Source organism: Scleropages formosus, chromosome 18 (assembly GCF_900964775.1).
Source record: "Scleropages formosus chromosome 18, fSclFor1.1, whole genome shotgun sequence".
NCBI lineage: Eukaryota > Metazoa > Chordata > Actinopteri > Osteoglossiformes > Osteoglossidae > Scleropages > Scleropages formosus.
The window spans coordinates 24324605-24345160 of record NC_041823.1 but is presented as its reverse complement, the minus strand read 5'-3'; the positions used below and the strand labels follow the sequence as shown (position 1 = coordinate 24345160).

Here is a 20556-nt window from a genome sequence, read left to right as displayed (position 1 = left end):
AAAGGGGGGTGGCGGCCCCTGCTGTACATTAGCCGTAAGTTAGCTCCCTCGGAGCGTAAATACAGCACCATCGAGAAGGAGTGCCTCGCAATAAAGTGGGCAGTCCACTCCCTCCGCTTTTACCTCCTGGGACGGGAGTTCCAACTGTGCACGAACCACGCACCCTTGCAGTGGCTGCAATCCATGAAAGACACCAACCCCCGCCTCACCCAGTGGTATTTGGCCTTGCAGCCCTACAGGTTCCAGATCGTTCACTGACCAGGTCAGAACCTGGTGGTTCCCGACTTCTTCTCATGGAGGGGAAGGGGGAGGGGTGTGGGGCAAGCGGCGTCCCCACTGTCACCCCAAGCCGGGGGCCTGGACGTAGCGGTGGAGGACTGTGGCATGCCAAAACAGACAGGGAGGGGGGTGGAGACAGGAATGGGGTTGGCGCAGCTGAGGTTAAGTGAGAACTCTATTTCTCCCCCTTTCTCACCATGAGCACACAATGAGAGAATCACCCCTGGCCCCTTCCCAAATGACCGTGGAGAACACCCCCTAGTACCCGTTCCCTGTACCCCCTTTTCCTCCCCTCCCTTCCTCTTGATTGAGGATAGTCTCGGTCTTTTGTGAAAATCAAATAAAACAGAACACGAAAGCAACGCACCTGCGGTCTTTGGCTTTATTTGTGCTACAAGTACATTTACTAATTTCCTATACTCAGTTCTGTAAAGAACAGAATAAGGACTTAGCACCCAGGAGTTCTTAAAAACATTCATGCTTATGTCAGCATTGAATCTTACATCCCCAGACAATGATGAAGTGACAAACAAGGTGGCAGAGACAAGTGACCTACTGAAGGGACTTCTTATGATTTAATGTGGGACAGTCTTTTGTCAAGATTTTCTAGGGAAATTGTGAGTTAAGGTAAGGGACATGCAACTTCAGGGGTTATCTTCTTCAGAAATTAAATTAAGAAGAGTCAGTTGAGGTGCTTCGAACATGTTATAAGAATGCCCCCTGCTCAGATCTTGGTGGTGTTGTTCCAGCAAGGGAGGAAACCCCTCCGCAGCAGGCTCAGGAAACACTAGACAGATTATACTTCACACCTGGCAAGGAAACACTTTGGGGATCCTCGGAGGAGCTGGAGAAAGGAAGGTTGGGGCCTGCTACCTATGCAACACTCACCAGGACAAGCAGAATGGAAAATGAACAGAGTAAATTGTATCTATGCACAGTGGCTCTGCATTTAGTGCCTGGGGTGTACATTTTGGACATATGTACACTTTTGGCTCAGTCTGTGTAGCATTTTCCTGTTTTTGTGTTCATGTGGGTTTCTTCCAACCCACATCAATAACCACTTGCCCCCAACAGGGTTTGCAGAAAGCCAATGCCATTGGACACAGGGCTGAGGGGCACACTGTGGATGGGATGCCAGTCCATCACAGGGCCACAACTAGGTACCCAGGCACATAGCTGGGTAAAGGTACTGGAGCAATTGCAGGGCAAGCATCTTGCTCAAGAGCACTTCAGCCAGTGGGGGGGATCAAACCAGCAACCCGCAGCAGGAGAGGCAGCTGCTCCAACCATGCCACCACTTTCTTCCAGGTGTTCAGCTTTCTTCTCACAGTCCAAAGACGTGTGCTTCAGGTGGATTGGTCTCTTTGAATTGCCTGCAGTGTGTGAGTGAATATGTGTTGCATTGCTCCGCAGAATAAATGGGTGAAATACTTGGGAATTTATTGTAGTGTATCTAGCACTGCAAGTCGGCTTGGACAAAGAAGTCAGCTAAATAGTAAGTAATGATCACTTCACATCGTTTTGGAGGACAAGGACCGATAGATGGCGATATAATATTACCTTAGTGAAATCTGACTCTGTAAGGTGTGATCCCAAAGAAATAAAAAACAAAATAATGGTTTAGAACGTCAATCTGATATGTCAATTCAATAACCCACTATCTTAAACCGTTTTGGACAGTGAGAGTTTATTTTAACTTTATTTTAAAAACATTTAAAATTAGACTTTATTACTGCGTAATGTAAAACTTAACCAGTATGCTAAGTCCTCAGCATGTTCACTTTGGTTTCCGCTTTAATAAAACCGAAATCTCAGCGAGTTTTGCTCAGTGAGGCGAGCGAAGAGGCCAGCCCCCGACGCCTCCGGATGGAGGCGTGACCGACGGGAACGGTCACTGGAACTATCCCAGCGTTTCACTCCGGGAATCCCGGGAACATGTCAGACGTCTTCGAGAGGAAAGGAGAGCGTAAAGGCTTATGGGGTGACCGTTTCAGTTTGCTTCTTTAACGGACATAATATCATATGTAATAGGGAGCAGAGCCAGAGGCCGGGGGATGGAAACGACGGAGCGCCGGCCCTCGAACTCGCCCGAAGCTCGTGGGAAAGAGCTCACGAGGCTGTCGGCGGGAAGCCTGTGGCAGGACCCTCTGGCCATCGAACTCAGCAGTAGCGCGGTGAACAGGAGCGTCACGTCACCCCGCAGTCGTACCCGCGCCGTGACCGTTGTGTACGTCGTCGTCGAGGACGCCCTTTCGCCGCAACCCGAGGAGAACTTGTCTCTGAAGTGCGTGGAGGAAGCGTGCGCGGAGACATGTGCTGCGCTCCGAACCGCCGCACTCGACCTGCTCGCGCTCGGCACAACGGATGTTCTAGATGTGTTCTACAACTCAGGCGAGTTCGCACACGCAGTCTGTGCCGCAGTTGCGTCAATATCTTGTTGGAATCTTACCGAGATGAACGAAAACTAACGCTGACTTTCGTTTCGGAAAATTACTGAAAATGTAGGAGCGCCGAAGAATTCAATTGGATTTGATTTGTAAGAAATAAGTTGTAAAGAGCTGTGCTGGAAAGTTAGTCCAGGTTGCCTGCGCCCGGAGCGTGCTTGAAAAGTGTGTGGTGCGCTGCGGTGCTCATGCATCTGAACTGAGTGAGTCTGATCATGTGTCTTTCAGACGTGGCTGTGGTGGAGATGAGCGATCGGTTGTGCCAGCACTCTCTGTTCTACCATCTGGGTGTCCGGGAGAGCTTCAGCATGACCAACAACGTCGTGTTGTACCACAACAAGGACAAGGAGGAGAACGACCTACACACACTGAGGGTATCTACTCAACAGTTCTTTAAAAAAGTGATTAATTATTAAAATTTAACCTTATTTATTCAGGTTTATTTTGCTGACACCCGAGTTCAAGGGGACTTGGAATACCAGTCCAAGCTGGTAGCTTTAACAACTACACTACTTGCTGGTCCACTCAGTGGACAATTGGTGGCTTTGTGGTTAGAACTCAGGGGCTGCATGTCCTGCTGTAGTACCCTTCATCAAGCTGCTTACCCTGAACAACTAGTACTGTAGAAATTGCCATGCTGGATAGATGGGGAAAACTCTTTGATAAAATTAATCCATAAAAGTAATTCATTTCAGTGGTGCCATGAAGCAGTGGACTCAGTTGTACATATGTCCCTCAACAGGAGCAGTGCAGCAGCTACACCTTCATACCATATGTGGTATCGCCCCAGGGCAAGTTGTTTGCGTATGAAGCAGACTTAGCAAAGGGCTTCACGGAGCTGATGCAGCCCAGCTTTCCCTTGGGAACCTTGCTCAGCCCGTTAGTGGGGCTCCTGGTTCGACTTCTGGAGAACGTCCCCATTCACTCCAGGTGAGTGACAGCGAACCTGCTCCAAATGTGTGCCCCCTAGGTAGCATAGTATTAGTCTTGGCCTCAAAGTTTGACTGTTGATTTGTCACTGTCCCTCAGTGTTTAGGGATATGAGTCAAGTTCTGGCACTGTGGCCTTAGGAGTACTCTGGTTCAAGTTGCTGATGTTAAACAGCAAGAATGACAGCCTGAAATCTTTCATTACTATAGCATTAAAGTTCCACAGAATGCATAGACCCAACCAGCCCTGTATAAAATTGGTGGCAACCACTTCTAAACTACTACAAGTGAGCAGTGAGAGAGAAATGGGGTCCTAATGGCATTTAGTTGAAAAAAGCTGGCATCAGTTGTAAGGAACTCCTGTAACGCCCTCCCTCCAGCGAGTATTTCCGGGAAACAATCAGACATGAAATCCGCACAGCACGGGAACGGTTTAGTGGGCAGGACTTGAGCCGGGAGCTGGGTTGGATCCAGAGACGACTGGACACAGTGGAGCTGCTGAGCCCCGACATCATCATGAACCTCGTGCTTTCCTACCGTGATGTTCAGGCAAGTAGAAACTTGCAGTCAAATCCTAAACCACTTATGGGAGCACCATGAACTCCCTCTGAAAAATTCATGCTCCTCCAGCTCACTGGACAAAGTGCAGCAGGTGATGAGGTATTCTTTCCTAATTAGGAAAAAGTTGTGAGTTTCAGTCCTTTTTGGTGCATTTGCTCTTATGCAAGTTACTTAGGTGAATATTGACTACAGCAATGCAGGTTAATAAAATGGCTAATGTGTAAGAAATATTAAAATAACATTAAATAATACAGCATGATATACTGTGAACCTCTTTCTTGACTACAGGACTATAATGCCATAATCAAACTGGTGGAGACACTGTCAAGCCTCCCAACTTGTGGGGTGACAACACAGCAAAATATCAGATTTCACTACATATTTGCATTGAACAGGTACCTTCAGATGATTTAATTTGTTCATGTTTAATATAGATAAGAGTAACAATTTTAGGTTTGTCATGTGCTCCATTTCATGCAATGATGTGCCTACATTTATTACTACCTGAAAGCACTGATAAGCATGCTGATGCAAGTAATAGCATTCGGTGTCGTCATGACCACACCTTTGTTTTCTGTGCTCACAGGAGAAATGGCCCAGGAGACCGTAACAAAGCCCTATCCATCATCCTGCCCATAGTGGAGAAAGGGGAGCGAGTGCCATCAGATGTGTACTGCCTCTGTGGGCGCATTTACAAAGACATCTTCATAAGCTCCGGCCTCACCGACCCTAGGAGCCGAGACCAGGCCTGCTACTGGTGAGGGGGTCAGGGGTGGGGCTCGTTTACACCACCAGTTGATGCACGCACACACATGCACTGGCTGAAACCCCTTGTCCCAAGCGGGGTCGTGGCGAGCCGGAGCCTAACCCAGCAACACAGGGCGTAAGGCTGGAGGGGGAGGGGACACACCCAGGACGGGATGCCAGTCTGTCACAAGGCACCCCAAGCGGGACTCAAACCTCAGACCCACCAGAGAGCAGGACCCGGCCATGCCCACTGTGCCACCGTGCCCTCACCAGTAAATATGCTTTTCTTAAACATTGTTGCAAGAGGACTACGATCTTTTAAACATGTTATACTTTCCCAGTGAGATCATAGATATATTAGAATTGTCAAAACTTTTCCATAACTTACAATGTACAAGTGTATTTTAATATCCATATCTTTTTATATGCTTCCTTGAATTCAGTTGATACTGGAACTTTTGTACTTAAAATTTAAAAAACTGCAAATTTTTTTAATTACAAAACAACTGAGATACAGAAATGGTAAAATGAGAAATTGGAAATACGTGCAATGCATCATGAAATGCTTGAGCAAAAAATTTCTGTATTTAGCAGAGTGGTCATGTAGCACTATTAAGTTAAAAACAAGACAGCTGCTAAAATAATATCTTGCTTTATAAAGTCTTGTATTCTAAATTTTGCTCTTTCCAGATGTTTTGAATGGATGCCCACTGTGGATGATACAACTGCCTTTGTTACAATCTATTTTATAGTCAGGTCCATAAGTATTTGGACAGTGACACAATTTTCATAGTTTTCACTCTGTACGCCACCAAAATGGATTTCAAATGAAACAATCAAGATGTGCTTTAAGTGTAGACTTCCTGCTTTAATTTGAGGGTATTTATGTCCAAACATGTCCAAACTGGAGGAACACTTGTTATTTATGGTCCCCCTTTTTTGAGAGACCAAAAGTAATAGACAATTGACTGCTCAGTTTTTCCATGACCAAGAGTCAGTTATGCACTCATTATTTCATGTACAAGTAAGCAGAGAAAAGGTCTACTGTTGATTTCAAGTGACATTTGCTTTTGGAATCTGTTGCTGTTAACTCTCAAAATGAAGTCTGAAAAATTGTCACTGCCAGTGATGCCAGCCATCATTTTGCTGGAAAATTCAAAACAAACCCATCACAGATATAGCAAAAATATTGTGTGTGGCCAAATGAACTATTTGGTCTATTCTTAAGAAGAAAGAAGGCACTGGTGAGCTCAGGAGCACCAAAGGGCCTGGGAGGCCATGGATAATACCTGTGGTGGATGATGGAAGAATTCTTTCCTCGGTGAAGAAAGACCCCTTTATTACAGTTGACTAGATCAAAAACATCCTCCAGGAGGCGGTCGTATTTGTGTCAAAGTCAACAATCAAGAAAAGATTTCACCAGAGTAAATACAGTGGGTTTACCACAGGTTGTAAGCCTCAAAATAAGATCAAATTAGTTTGCCAAAAAAAATCTTAAACCTGCACAGTTCTGGAGCAACATCCTATGGACAGATGAGACATAGATCAACTTGTATGAGTATGGAGAAGGGAAGGAACTGCTCATGATACAAAGCATACCATCTCATCTGTGAAGCATGGTGTGGGCATGTGTGGCTGCCAGTGGAACTGGTTCCCTTGTATTTATTGATGATGCGACTGCTGACAAAAGCAGAAGGATGAATTCTGAATTGTATAGAGCTATATTATTTGTTCAGATTCAGTCGAATGCTTCAAAACTTATTGGATGGTATTTCACAGTACAGATGGACAGTGATACTAAATATACTGCCAAAGCAACCAAAGTCTTTTTGAATGTTCTCCAATGGTCATGCCAATTACCTGACCTGAATCCAATTGAACATGCATTTCACTTGCTAAAGACAAAACACCCCAAGAACGAGCCGGAAATGAAGACTGCTGCTGAGCATCACCAGGGAAGAAATCCAGTGTCTGGTGACTTCAGGCAGTGATTAACTGCAAAGTATATGCAACCAAGTATTAAAAATGACAATTCAATTTGATTGTTTTTTCAGTTTCAAAAAACAAAGCAGGTGATTAGGTAAAACATGAAATACCTTCTCTTTATACTGTTTTTGTTTGAATACAAGTCAAAGTAAATTTACAAATCATTCATTTTATTAACATTTTCCACACTGTCCCAACATTTTTTAGAATTGGGGTTGTACTTTTGACTCCTTAAAATTCGGGGGGCTATGTATAAAAATGGTTGTAATTCTTGCACAGTTCATACAATTTTTTTTTGACCAAACTCTTAAAATTAAAGCTGAAAGTCTGCACTTAAAGCACATGTTGATTGTTTCATTTAAAATTCATTGTAGTTGCATACGCGAGGGGAGCGCAGTGGGTTGGACCGGGTCCTGCTCTTCGGTGGGTCTGGGGTTCAAGTCCCGCTTGGGGTGCCTTGTGACGGACTGGCGTCCCGTCCTGGGTGTATCCCCTCCGGCCTTACGCCCTGTGTTGCCGGGTAGGCTCTGGTTCCCCGTGACCCCGTATGGGACGAGTGGTTCAGAAAATGTGTGTGTGTGGTTGCATACAGAGCCAAAACACACACACACACATCATCTGATCCGCTTGTCCCATATGGGGGTGCGGGGAGCTGGAGCCTAACCTAGCACCACAGGGCGTAAGGCTGGAGGGGGCGGGGACACACCCAGGATGGGACGCCAGTCCGTCGCAAGGCACCCCAAGCAGAATTTGAACCCCCAGACCCACCAGAGAGCAGGACCTGGTCCAACCCAGTGCGCCACCGCGCCCCCCAGAGCCAAAACTTACAGACCTATTCAGCTCATTTTTGTAATGTGCTCTTTTCACACAGTGACACAGAGCGCTTTAACACAAGCATAACGCAACAAAAAAATACATCAGCACAAAGAAACTAAGACGACCTATCTGTATATAACCCTGCCCTTTTAAAGTCAGTTGTGCATGGTCATTAAAAGTCTTATTTTTAATTTTATTTTTTCTGTTCCTGTTCTAGGTATGGAAAGGCCTTTGAAAGTGAGCCTACTCTGCACTCAGGAATCAACAATGTTGTACTTTTGATGGCAGCTGGTCACGAATATGACAATTCCATTGAGCTGAGGAAGATTGGTATGCCTTTGCCTGTAGCCTTGTGGATTTTGTCAATGCATATATGAAAGACAGCCATTGTGACCACAGAGCAGCTATTTCCAGACCAGTCTGGCGTGTTTGGCCAGGTGTATAGTGGCTCCTCTAACAAGCTTTGTGGTTTTTTGTGCCCTCTGTTTACATGTGTCAAAGCTGAACATGGTCTCATTTGCTTGTTGCCAAAAAGCCCCTGTGGTCTTTTCTGTGAGTGAAGAGAGTCACCACTTAAAAATATCACTAAATGTGTTACGGGGATGCAGTAATGCATATTTCCATAGCTAGTTTTTTGTGGCTTAAAATTTTCCATTTACCTTTCGCATGCATTTTTTCAAAGCAGTAATTCAGAGTAAACAAAAATTCTGTAACAGGATTTAGATACAGATGTATGGTATGATTATTAAAGCACAGTTTATCACTATATTCTTTGCACACAATTTCAGTGTATGTATACAGAAGTGATAGCAAATTATATGTGTATATACTATAGTAACATTAATGTGAAAATAACAGACTGTGATAGACTAACTTGGTGTCAGAGGCTTGGGAGTATTCCAAAAGAGATTTGTGGCCACATCAGGGCCAAGACTGACAACCAGTTGACTTTTGATTTGAGTGGCAACCAGTAATTTCATGGTTTTTTTTTTTTTTTTTTTTTTTAAGGAATGCTGTGTTGTAGTCAGTATTTCAGCAGCCATGTCCTTTTAAACAGAGCACTTTTTAAAACTTTACCTGGTTTTTCCCGATACCTGACTTTTCCTTATTCTAAATGGCCACTGCATCAACAGATGTTTAGGATTATCATTTATTTAGCATATGCTGTTATCCACAGTGAATTACCATATAAATGTAGAAAAAAGAAGTGGCTTTAGCAATTTTCTCTGGGACTAAGCTATCATGAAAAAGGAAAAAAAAAAAATTCTAGATATATACCTGAGGCCCATGGTGTTTTTCTACCATGGTGTCAGTGAATCAGTCACTTTAAAAGCACATCTCTTGAGTTAAAGTCATCTTGGGTGTCTCTTGATGTTGGACAGGTGTGACATTGAGCAGTCTGTTGGGGAGGAAGGGCAGCTTGGAGAAGATGCAGGACTACTGGGATGTGGGTTTTTACCTAGGAGCCAGCATCCTTGCCAATGACCACAAGAAAGTTGTGGAGGCCTCTGAGAAGCTTTATAGACTGAAAGCTCCCATGTGGTAAGACCTATAAGAAGTACTCTTCCTTGGGGTCTACATGAAACCTGCCGTGTAGGTCAGAGGGTCTGCCTTTAAAATGAATTATATACAGATAAGTTATTGTAGATGTGATGTAAATTGAAACAGTTTGCAGGGATGAACTGTGATTGTCATGTTTCTTTAAAAATGTGATGTTTCTTTATCAGAAAATATCTAGGTGTTAATCTTACTTGATCTTAAAATCAAATGATAAAATTTAACTTTTAAAACCCGTGTTTCTGAATGATTGGTTTTCTTACTGATATCCCAAAGGTCTAATGTGACCTACAAATTAAAGTTAAAAATGTATTTGACATTTTTTTTCTATTTTATTAGATCTAATAGTATTCCATATGTTTAGAAAATGTGGCTAAAATACAGTTCTTGAAGTAATCAATGATGACTATATTGTAGTAAATCTCTTGTTTCTTGATGCATCACATAAATCAGTGTGCTAACTGGGTGTTCTTTGAATTATACTGGCTTGGGTGGTCACCTGGTTTACTGTGGCATACACTGTGCATTTGTTCATGCCCATTACCAGGTTTGTAGCCTCCATCATGGAGACGTACATCCTGTACCAGCACTTTGCCAAAACCCCTATTGTGAAACATCCCAAGGAGGAGACGGTGAATTTCTGGATGGAGCTGATGTTGCAAGCATGCAAGCCCACTGTGTCTACAGCCCAGTGGCCAGTAAGATGTCCACATCCCATTAATTCTCATTTACTCCCTCAGTAATATGTGTCTGTTAAGGAGTTAGTAGAGGTGTGACGTTTAATTTAATAGATTTAGTAGATTTTTCTGTTGGTAGTTATATATTGAAATTTCAATTCATGCTTAGTTTTCTGTCTGCTGGGATTGGAGCCTATAGTATTATGGTCAGGACTTCACTCAGCCACACTCAGTGCCTGCTGTTGGAAAAGTTTATCACCTTGTTTGGTGCACCATGCAAGGCAGCATTTGGTTTTTTAAAAGATGAAAAGATGGGTTAATTCCCAAACTGCTTTGGCAATGCACATCCACCAGTTAGTTTCCTCATGCAGAGTGTTGGATAGTCTAATTAGATAGATAGAGAAATGCTGTGTTGTTTCCTGGGGGAAATTCAGTTGCATACTGGATCCAATACAAAGACATTTAGCAAACAGATACCACACAGACTGGTAGAACATCTTCATCAGCTTGCTCCACACATCAAAGGACCTGAGCCTCCTCAAAAATAAGTCTGCTCTGACCTTTATTGTACAGCAGTACTGTGTTGTGGCCAACCAATGCAGTCTGTTGTTCAAGTGGACCCCCAGGTACTTGTAGCTCTGCATCACCTCCATCTCCTTCTCCTTAATGGTGACTGGTCTCAGGGGATCCCCAACACACTTGAAATCCACTATAAACTCCTTTGTTTTGTTGATGTTGAGGTGCAGGTGGTTCTCCCTGCACCACAAAAAAAGTCCTTCGCTGGCCTCCTGTACTCTGATTCATCTCCATTACTGATGCATTCTACAATGGAGGAGTCCTTAGAAAAATTCTGAAGGTGGCATGAGCTGGTCTTATACTGGAAGGCTATTGTGTAAAGGGTGAATAGAAAAGGAGACAGAACGGTTCCCTGAGGTTCTCCAGTGTTGCTCACCACTGTTTCCTATACAGTCTTTTAGCCTGATAGACTATCATCTGTTGGTTAGATAGTCCATGATCCAAGAGATTTGGGGGGAGGAGTGTCAAGCTGCATTGCCCTGAACTTGTTCCCCATTCAGGGGGAAGCCATAATTTGTGAAAGCACAGTAGAATTCCTAGCAGAATGATCTGCATGATATTTTTCCAGGTGCCTTCTTACTTTACATCCCTCCCCCGGCAGGTTCTCATACTAGAGAGGACCATGGCCATGTGTAAAGTGTTCCAACCCAGCGTTGTGAGCGTGAGTGAGGAGGACAACAGCAGGACTGTGCAGCTGAAGCATGTCACAGCTGAGCAGGTAGGACACCACCTTACCAGCACCTGACCAAACTGCATTCATCCAGTTATTGACTCATTGTCCAAAAAAAAAAAAATTGGTGTGGGTATCGGGATTTGTCTATCCTGTGTCTTATGCACCTACTTGAACGATGAACCTCGGTGCAGCAAGTGGCAGGGAACAAACTAGGTTTGCTTGAGACTTTCATGTCTGCAATGTCTCCTTCTCTCAATGTAATGCATAAATTGTACTTTTGCTGAGATGTACTTCGCTTTGGACAAAAGCATCTGCTAAATGAATAAATGTAAATGTAGATGGAGAACAGTACTGAGTAAGCAAAATCAGTAGCAGTATGCTTATGCTTCCAAGTCTGAAGAAGGGGGAAGTTGTAAAAGGTTCAGACATGCTAGTGTTTCTGTGTCATGGTGTACTGTGGTTTTTTTTTTTTTTTTTTTAAAAAAAAAAAAGGATTTTGTGGAATTATTTGTGGAAAATTGGCTGTTGACAGGTGGTTCTTGGCACCTAATGGCCTAGCCATTTACTTTGGAAACCTGTAATCCATGAAGGCTATAAGTTGCAAGCTGGAAGTGAAACAAAACAGCTGCTGTGTTCATAGTTTGTTTATATAGACTTGTGTAATTGCCACAGAGAGATTGTCTGCCCATGCCTGTTGCTTATTTTTGTCCAGCAGTCCCCCCACTCTCTCCCAATCCCCACTTATATCTCTCTATTGCTTTCTAAAGTCACAGTTTTTTTTTTCCTTTTTCCCCAGAAAGGTCTACATAAGTGGACTTTCCAAACCTCTGAAATCCGCGGGGTGAGGTATGTACCTACTGTTTTCTTTGGACAATGGAGAGCATTTTTAGATAGTAAACATCAAGAGGAGCAAGTTGGGTAGCACATGGTGGTTAAGGCCCTAGGAGTTTACACTAAGACTAAAAATTGCTAATCAAGTCCAAGTAAGGCTCTTGTGCTTAACTTGCAAGATGCTTAACTTAAAATGTTAAACTAACCTTTTAAGTAGTTTGAAACTGTTGATATTGAAGTTCTGTTTCATTCTGGTATTATCTGTAGCTGAATAAAACACTTATTTTTTGTTTGTCATTTATATATATTTAATCAGTCCTACTGGGTTGTTTTAGTCCACAAAAGCATTATTTTTAAAGATTCGTCTACTACACAAATACAATAACAGTATAATCCTCAGGAAAGTTTTGCTTCACATATTGTAAATATATTTAATGTTTTTTACAGTGTATGTATCTAAATGCTTAAGCCTAGAATACATGAATACACACACACACACACACACACACACACACACTAATATACCAATTATATGGAGTGCTTTCCAGATATAATCCCTTCTGTTTTCTAATATGTAAAGATATTTCTGTTCCATATGTGCTGTTTCTCTTGTACTTCGTGCTTTGAAAAGGAAGTAAAAGTAAATCTCCCTTATCTACATTTTTTTATTTTGACTTTGCTGTGCCACTGTTGCAGAGGAATGGCTCCAGGAGCATTGACAAGCCTGGTTCCTTGCTGCTGCAGCTATTCTTGAGGCTATATTTTTATATACTTAATCGATTCTCGTGGATTGTGACTCCCTCAGTGTTTCCAAGTTTGATGAGCGATGCTGCTTCCTCTACGTCCTGCACAACTGTGATAACTTTGAGCTGTACTTTCCCGCTGAACTTCATTGCAAGTGGTAGGTGCTGAGGAGAGGCCATCTGAGGACAATGGCCAAAACTGTGGGTGTGTAACTGTGTCTGTGACTTAAAAGTTCAATTGAAAACTGTCTAAATGAGTGTTGTTGCATCTCTTCCTGTGGGAGAAAGTGCCAGAAAGACTGACCTATTTTCAGCAAAAAAAAAATGTTTCATCACCATATCCTGTCCTTTTGTCTGCTGACATTGTTGAGATTGCTTGGTTTCACCTCAGCATAAAGTCACTGAGCCACACAGCATTTTTTTTATAGAGCGCTCTTCTCACGCAGTGACACAGAGCGCTTTAACACAGGCATACAGCAAGAAAAATTGATACAAACGAAGAAGACAATACAAACAAAGAAGACAAGCTTTAGCTCTTTAGGAAATTCAGAGATTCATCTATAGAAATATCTAAAGTGCTAGTTTATAGATGCTACTGATCAATTAAGAAATTTAAGACTCAAACATCAAAGGTAAATATTTCATTTTCAATATGGATGATATTTGCTTTTGTATAATGATTGCTATTATTTAAAGAAAAAGTTTTGTGACCCAAAAACTTCTCTCATAACATTAATATAGCACTGAAGCTTAGACATTAACACCTAACACATAGCAGCAATAACTGTTGTCAGGTGGTAAAGCACAACTGTTTACTGTTTGCTAAAGTGTCATTGATGGATTATTGAAGATCAGTCACTATTTTCCTAAGAAAAACATTTGGACTGATCCTCTTTCAGTGGACTTGTCCACAGTTTGATTGAACCAGTCTTTCCTCTCTTTCAGGTTCTGTGAGCTGGTGAATGCTGTAACCCACCAGGCAGACATACTAGTGGAAGAGCCAGGCCCTGTCTGCGATGGAGTACTGGAGGTGCTCTTGGATTACTGACTGTCATAGCGTGTCCTTCAATACACATGCACACCAACTACATTATCTTGGTGCTCAGCAGACAGTACACATGAGATGTGAATTTTGAGTGGCAGGCATTCTGATCTCTTATTTTTTATGGGCCCTTGTGACATTTACACTTTAATTAGATTGTCTAATATAAAAAGGATTCCTGTTGCGCTGGTGTATCATGGATGGATTTTATTATTAGAAGGTTTTACCCAGAGTATTTGGTGTGTCATATTTTTAAGATCTTCAAAGCTCTGAAGTTATGTCAAGTTCCTTAATGTGATTGTATTTTATGAGGAAGAGTTATAATTAAAAAGAAATATTCTCATAAATCTGGCAGTATGTTTATGAAACCGCTAAAAATGGAGACAAGGTTGTCTTGGGGAAGGGAACCTTTGGTGTCGTCTATGCTGGAAGGGACCTCAGCAGCCAAATCCGGATTGCCATCAAGGAAATCCCTGAAAAAGACTGCAGGTTTGACAATAATTTCCATGTCTCATATATACATAAAATAGATGTTGCCTTCTTAGCATCTTTTTTAAAATCAGATTTCAGGATTTTTTTAAACTTGTTATACTCCACCCATTTCCATAGGGTGTTGTCTTTTGTGCTAGAATTGGCATAGGCTTTCTATAGAAAAGTAGTCTGGCTGCTGTCTGTAAAATTCCTTTTGTTGTTCTAAGGTCTTCTGACATGTCTCTCAGTTTTTTTTGTAAATAGCGATTAAAGGGTGTTTAGAATGTTATATCCGATAGATGAGTTGCACAGCTAGCTTTCATGTTTTAAAATGTTCTTACAGAGAAGCTTGTAAATGCAAAAACTTGGACTGATTTGGCACATTTCTCTGGCACTGATTCTGTTTTCTCCATGTTGTTTTCTTTGTTCTCAAACTGATGCCCTTTTTGCGGAGCCTTCTAAAATTTATTTTAATTAGAATTAAGCATTTCTAAAATGCATTTAATGTTTTGCATGATCTGCTGACTGTTTCTTGGAGTGCCTCTTGTGTTCTGAATTTATTTTTACTGGTTGATTTAAGTGGACTTAATGTGGGAATTCTTTTCCCTTCCAGCTACTCCCAGGCACTCCATGAGGAGATTGCCCTGCACAAGCGACTGAAGCACCGCAACATTGTCCAGTACCTGGGCTCTGTCAGTGAAAATGGCTTCATCAAGATCTTCATGGAGGAGGTCCCTGGAGGTACCATGCTGCATAGATTTTTTTTATTAATGCAATCCACTGGGTTGGTCTTTAAATAGCAGGCTTGTTACTATTAAGCCTCTAGATTTAGTGTTTAGATTGGAAGATTTTGTTTGACATCAGAGAAAAGCCAGTGGGCGTCACTGGGTGTCAGAAATTATGGAGCTATTGCGAAACAATGAGGTTGTTATACATTCCAGGAAGCTAGGGATGGGTGGATTGCTGTCCAATTTACAGGAAGTTGTGAGCTGTGTAGGTGAAGTGTGTTGTAACAGTTGAAGTAGAAATAAAACGACCTAGTCTGTTGTTGTTGAGCAGTGGAACATTTATTTATTTTATTTTATTTTTTTTGGTGTAACCTGTTAATTCCTCAGGACTCTCAACTATTTTTTCATTACCACTTTCTTTACCCAGGAAGTCTGTCCTCTCTATTGAGGTCCAAATGGGGTCCTCTCAAAGACAATGAGGCCACTATTGTATTCTACACCAAACAGATTCTGGAAGGGCTTCGGTATTTACACGACAATCAGATTGTTCACCGAGACATAAAGGTGAAGTATCTAGCGAATTTGCTAAGTGATGCTGAAGTCATACTCTAGTTAATCATTTGCATAACTGACTGATATGATTGACACTTTTTAATTCCTATTTGTTCATATTGTTCAATATTTTTAAAAAATGAAACAATATTTGGGAAAATATTTTAAAATGCATCTTTAATTAACCCTTCATACAGGTTTTTACTGTTTGATTTTTAAGGATGTATAGATGAATCAGTTTGTCTAATCGTGACCAACAATATAAAACAGATTGAACTGCTAAACAGTCTGTGTGAACTTTGCATGCTCCTTCTATGTTTCATCGGTTTTCTTCAGGTGCTCCATTTTTCTGCTGCACACATGCACACAATGTCTAAAACAGCTTGTCCCGAGCATAATGTATTTCAGATGACAGGTGGCCACTCTTGGGACGGTGTGCCCATAGCATGTGAGAGTATGTTACATTGTTTTAGTGTATAGATCAGTGATTGACTGGACAGAGTGTACTGTAGTGTATCTAGCATTGTAAGTTACCTTAGTTGAAAAGGTGTCTGCTAAATATTACATAATATTCATTGTAAGTCAATTTGGAGAAAAGCATCTGCTAAGTGAATAAATGTAAAGGTAATTAAACGCAAAATTCATTCTCACCATTTCACGTCCCTTAATCACTTGCTTTTTCCATTCGTGTGATATGACCCAATAGTGCAGAGTAGAGCCATGGCTTGGGGGCACGGTGGTGCAGTGGGTTGAACCGGGTCCTGCTCTCCGGTGGGTCTGGGGTTCAAGCCCCGCTTGGGGTGCCTTGCGACGGACTGGCGTCCCGTCCTGGGTGTGTCCCCTCCCCCTCCAGCCTTACGCCCTGTGTTGCCGGGTTAGGCTCCGGCTCCCCGCGACCCCATATGGGACAAGCGGTTCAGACAATGTGAGAGCCATGGCTTTGTAATGGAAAGACCAGGGTTTGAATCCTTAGTACCCTGAAACATTGTACTTATCCTGAATTCATTCAGGAAAAATTACCCAGCTTTATAAATGAGTAAATCATTTACTATACTAAGCATGTAGTTTAATATAGTAAACCAAAAATAGTTGGTTTCCTTGGAAAAAGGTGTACATTTTGATTCTGCGACAATGAGTGTAAATTACGTCTCTATACTGCTGTTGTATTTCGGTTGTACAGGGCGACAATGTGCTCATTAACACCTACAGTGGGGTTCTGAAAATATCTGACTTTGGCACTTCTAAAAGGCTGGCAGGTATCAACCTCTGCACTGAAACTTTCACTGGTAAGTTAGCACCAAGCAGCATTGCATGTGTCACTGCGTGAGAAGAGCGCTCTATAAAAATAAATTGAATTGAATTGAATTGAATCATAGATGACACTGTGTGCAAGTTTTTTCGGACAGCTTTTGTGCATGGTCCTGTGCAGGCACTCTCCAGTACATGGCCCCGGAGATAATAGACCAGGGCCCCCGAGGCTACGGGAAGCCTGCAGATATCTGGTCCCTGGGCTGCACAATCATTGAGATGGCCACAGGGAAAACCCCATTTCATGAGCTGGGCAGCCCCCAAGCAGCCATGTTCAAGGTACAATCAAAACACCATCCTGCTTTTCACATACAATATTTTCATCCTACTGGATCATGTCTGAAAATTGGGCAAAACTCTCTAAGAAAAAAGTCTGATAAAGTACTTTTTTTGACATGTATAATTATAGTAATTTTATACAAGGACCTTATATTTCAGACAGGAACATTGGGATGACTCAAAATAGCTTTTTTGAACCAGGTGGGCATGTTTAAGATCCACCCCGAGGTGCCAGAGAGCATGTCCGAAACTGCTAAAGGCTTCATCATGAGTTGCTTTGAGCCCAACCCGGATAACAGGGCTACTGCCTCTGAGCTCCTGAAGCACGAGTTCCTGAAGCTGAGCACCCGGAGGAAGGCTAAGACTGCACCCAATGTGTACCAAACAGAGGATGTTATTACAGGTCTTGCAGTCCTCTATTTCCGCATTTCCATAAAACAAGGACTTCAAATATCAATTCAGGGGTACCATAGCAACAAATAAATCAGTGCTCCATAATATATTTCCTTAAGAAACCCTGTATTCTGTGATGTCAGACTTTACTTCAACCTCTCTTCACATCATTGTGCTGTTTCCCCTTCTCAAAGTAGAAGGTGCATTGCATCCTCTGCCTATCTTAAATGGCCATAACCAAAGTTCTGTTGCTGTATGTCAGTAGAGATGTCTTAGTTACTCATTCTACATTCCATATTTGTTGTTGTTCTATGTTTTGAGCAGATTGCTTCATCAGCCTCATCATATCTTCAAAATGTCCACTACAGCACATTCTGCCCTGAGGGTCATTTGTGAAGCATAATAATTTAGTACTTAATCTAACTGGTAAAATTAGGATTATGTTAACTGATCATTTGTTTTAAACCTAAGAACTGTATAGTAATATGATTTGTCCTCAACTTGCATTTTGCAAGTATTCTATTCTTGAATCATACTGAGTTCTCAAATTATACTTTCAAATTACAATATTTTAAATTGTCATTCAGATAGTTCTCTCAAGAATAATTAAAAGCTCATTTCAGATAAAATCAAGCAAATACAGGGTCAGAACTAAGATTCATTGTTCTGCATTATTGTGAATAAGTTCATTCTGCTTTTAGCTGCGGCTCTGTAAAACTGTTTCAATGCATATTTTTGCCTGGCCATACATACATCCCCCCTTGCAAAGTTCTAGATCTTTTCTTAGGTCTTTACCTTCTTACTTAGGCCAAAGCATTGATGCTCACTATATCTTTTTTTCCAATTTGTTCTTTCACACTTCAGTTCTGTCTGCTTTCACTTTTGTGCAAAAGATTCAAGGATGAGGTCTTCCTTCTCAGCTAACATTTATTACTCATATTTCTGTTTGAGGTCAATAGTTGAAAATTTTTATAGTGTCTACCATTTTTTTGTCTTTTGTGTTATCCCGATACTCCAGGTGCAAACTGCTAATGTTATTGGATCCAATTTTAGGAAGAATTTAACAGATTTTTTTTTTTTTGTTTTGTTTTTTAACCCGTAATATTAGCAGTTTGCTTAAACAGAATGCACAGCAGATGATAGTGGCATCTCCTTTGACAATGACACTGATTATTAGTTTTGGTTACATTAGTCTAGAACCATGCAGACAACTATACACTCAGAATAATTTTTTATATCTGTACCTCATTCAGGCGAGTACCAGCGCAGCATGTCTGTACCTGTTACAGGCCATGTTGAGGACATTACTGAGACTGAGAAAATTGACCTGTCAAGCTCCTTCGACCTTAGAAGGACCAAGGTAACTCCAAGAAGAAAGGAGGAGGTCTCTAGAAGCCCACCAAACAGCATCTTCTTGGAGTGAGTGACAACTAGTCTGTTTTCCTGTTAGCCAGTGGCAATACAGGTGTCCCATGATGTACAAAATTAATCTATTGCTGCAAAAATTCCAATATCGCAATTTTTGACACCAAAAGCCTGTTTTTTAAATGAGAAAATATAGTAATGCACTCCCAGCTCATCTGAAAACTCCAAAACAGTTTTCCCAAATATTACTAAAACACTGTAAAACGCCTACATATCTATCAGCCCATGATTTCGGCACAGTATAGAACTATGCTTTTCTGCAAAGTGACGTACATCTCAGAAAACAACTAAGTGGATTACATCTGTTACTTTGCTGTCCTGCTTCCAGACTGTGCTTGGCAGTTTTGTCTCCACCAAAAATTTAAGGGCCGGAGTGACTGCTCCATGGTAATTCCCACCAAGCAGGGATCCACTGAGCACATAATTTTTATTGTGATCTTTCAAAAAACTCTGCATTGCTTATGAAAGGCACATACATAACCCAAAAAACCATCAGCTAAACTTTTTCTGCTAAGTGCTCTGCTGTCTCCATAATCGTTCAAAGAAATACCACACTCAATATGGCCGACAGACACTTCTGTGGAATTTTATACTTTTCCCATAATGCTCTACTCTCTTAAAGGAACACTCTCTAAATGAACATTTCTAAGACAACCACAGAAGGAGAGATTTGGATTTGACACACCAGATACAGTACACTGCTGCACTTCGTCACTCGTGCAGTACAGGAATTTCAGTTTTTTTTGTCCTGGTTCAGATAAATTTACTGTTTTGTAAATTGAAAATTGGGTATCAAAAGCCAGGAGCTGTTACACTGAAATTTTGAATAAAGGCAGTTCATGAATCAAAGGATGCCTATACTTAGTGTAGCTGTGGCCAAAGTGAAGCTTTGATTGTCATTTTTGCTTGTTATTAGTTTAGTGAATAACATACTTTTACCTGAAGCACCCTGCAGAGCTTACCAGTTTTCATTTAGTAAATTACTGCAACTGTATAGTCATCTATCCATCCATTTTCAGTAACCACTTATCCTGATCAGGGTCGCAGTGATCCGGAGTCTATCCCAGAAGCACTGGGTTCAATGCTGAAGGGGGGGCTACACCCTGGACAGGGTGCCAGTCAGTTGTGGGAAACTGGATATTTTACTGTGCACCATGGTACAGTCATCGGTACAAGTTCTGAGACTGATCATTTTGTATCACTGTTGTACTACATTTACCAGTGGCTTGCAGCAACAGTTACACCACACAATAGCCAGTCGTAGCAATTACTGACCATATCATGTAGTAAATAGAACTGAGTAATATACAGGATTCCCTTGCATAATGAGCATAATTTTTGCCTTTTAATTTTTGTAATTTGTATGTTAATTGCGCAGGGGGGCGTGGTGGTGCAGCAGGTTTGGCTGGGTCCTGCTCTCTGGTGGGTCTGGGGTTCGAATCCTGCTTGGGGTGCCATGCGACGGACTGACGTCCCGTCCTGGGTGTGTCCCCTCCCCCTCCAGCCTTACACCCTGTGTTGCCGGGTTAGGCTCCGGCT

At 41.9% G+C, this 20556-nt stretch overlaps 1 protein-coding gene across 5 annotated transcripts in view; it reads left to right on the top strand.

Annotated features, from left to right (window-relative positions):
• Positions 1 to 2165: 2165 nt before the first annotated feature.
• The window catches only part of LOC108919179 (mitogen-activated protein kinase kinase kinase 5), a 28722-nt gene continuing 10331 nt past the window's right edge, over positions 2166 to 20556 (top strand). For all 5 annotated transcript variants that reach the window (XR_001964898.2, XR_001964896.2, XR_001964897.2 and 2 more), the window contains exons 1-20: positions 2166 to 2670; positions 2952 to 3097; positions 3466 to 3653; positions 4033 to 4201; positions 4502 to 4608; positions 4800 to 4970; positions 7980 to 8092; positions 9145 to 9304; positions 9867 to 10017; positions 11174 to 11290; positions 12042 to 12091; positions 12882 to 12977; positions 13765 to 13849; positions 14217 to 14350; positions 14946 to 15073; positions 15488 to 15624; positions 16793 to 16898; positions 17042 to 17199; positions 17401 to 17602; positions 18846 to 19011. Coding sequence is in view for 2 of the 5 variants with exons in the window: in XM_018726972.2 (XP_018582488.2) it covers positions 2334 to 2670; positions 2952 to 3097; positions 3466 to 3653; positions 4033 to 4201; positions 4502 to 4608; positions 4800 to 4970; positions 7980 to 8092; positions 9145 to 9304; positions 9867 to 10017; positions 11174 to 11290; positions 12042 to 12091; positions 12882 to 12977; positions 13765 to 13849; positions 14217 to 14350; positions 14946 to 15073; positions 15488 to 15624; positions 16793 to 16898; positions 17042 to 17199; positions 17401 to 17602; positions 18846 to 19011 (2921 nt within the window). In the remaining 3 variants the exon portion in view is untranslated. The remainder of the gene's footprint in view (positions 2671 to 2951; positions 3098 to 3465; positions 3654 to 4032; positions 4202 to 4501; positions 4609 to 4799; positions 4971 to 7979; positions 8093 to 9144; positions 9305 to 9866; positions 10018 to 11173; positions 11291 to 12041; positions 12092 to 12881; positions 12978 to 13764; positions 13850 to 14216; positions 14351 to 14945; positions 15074 to 15487; positions 15625 to 16792; positions 16899 to 17041; positions 17200 to 17400; positions 17603 to 18845; positions 19012 to 20556) is intronic.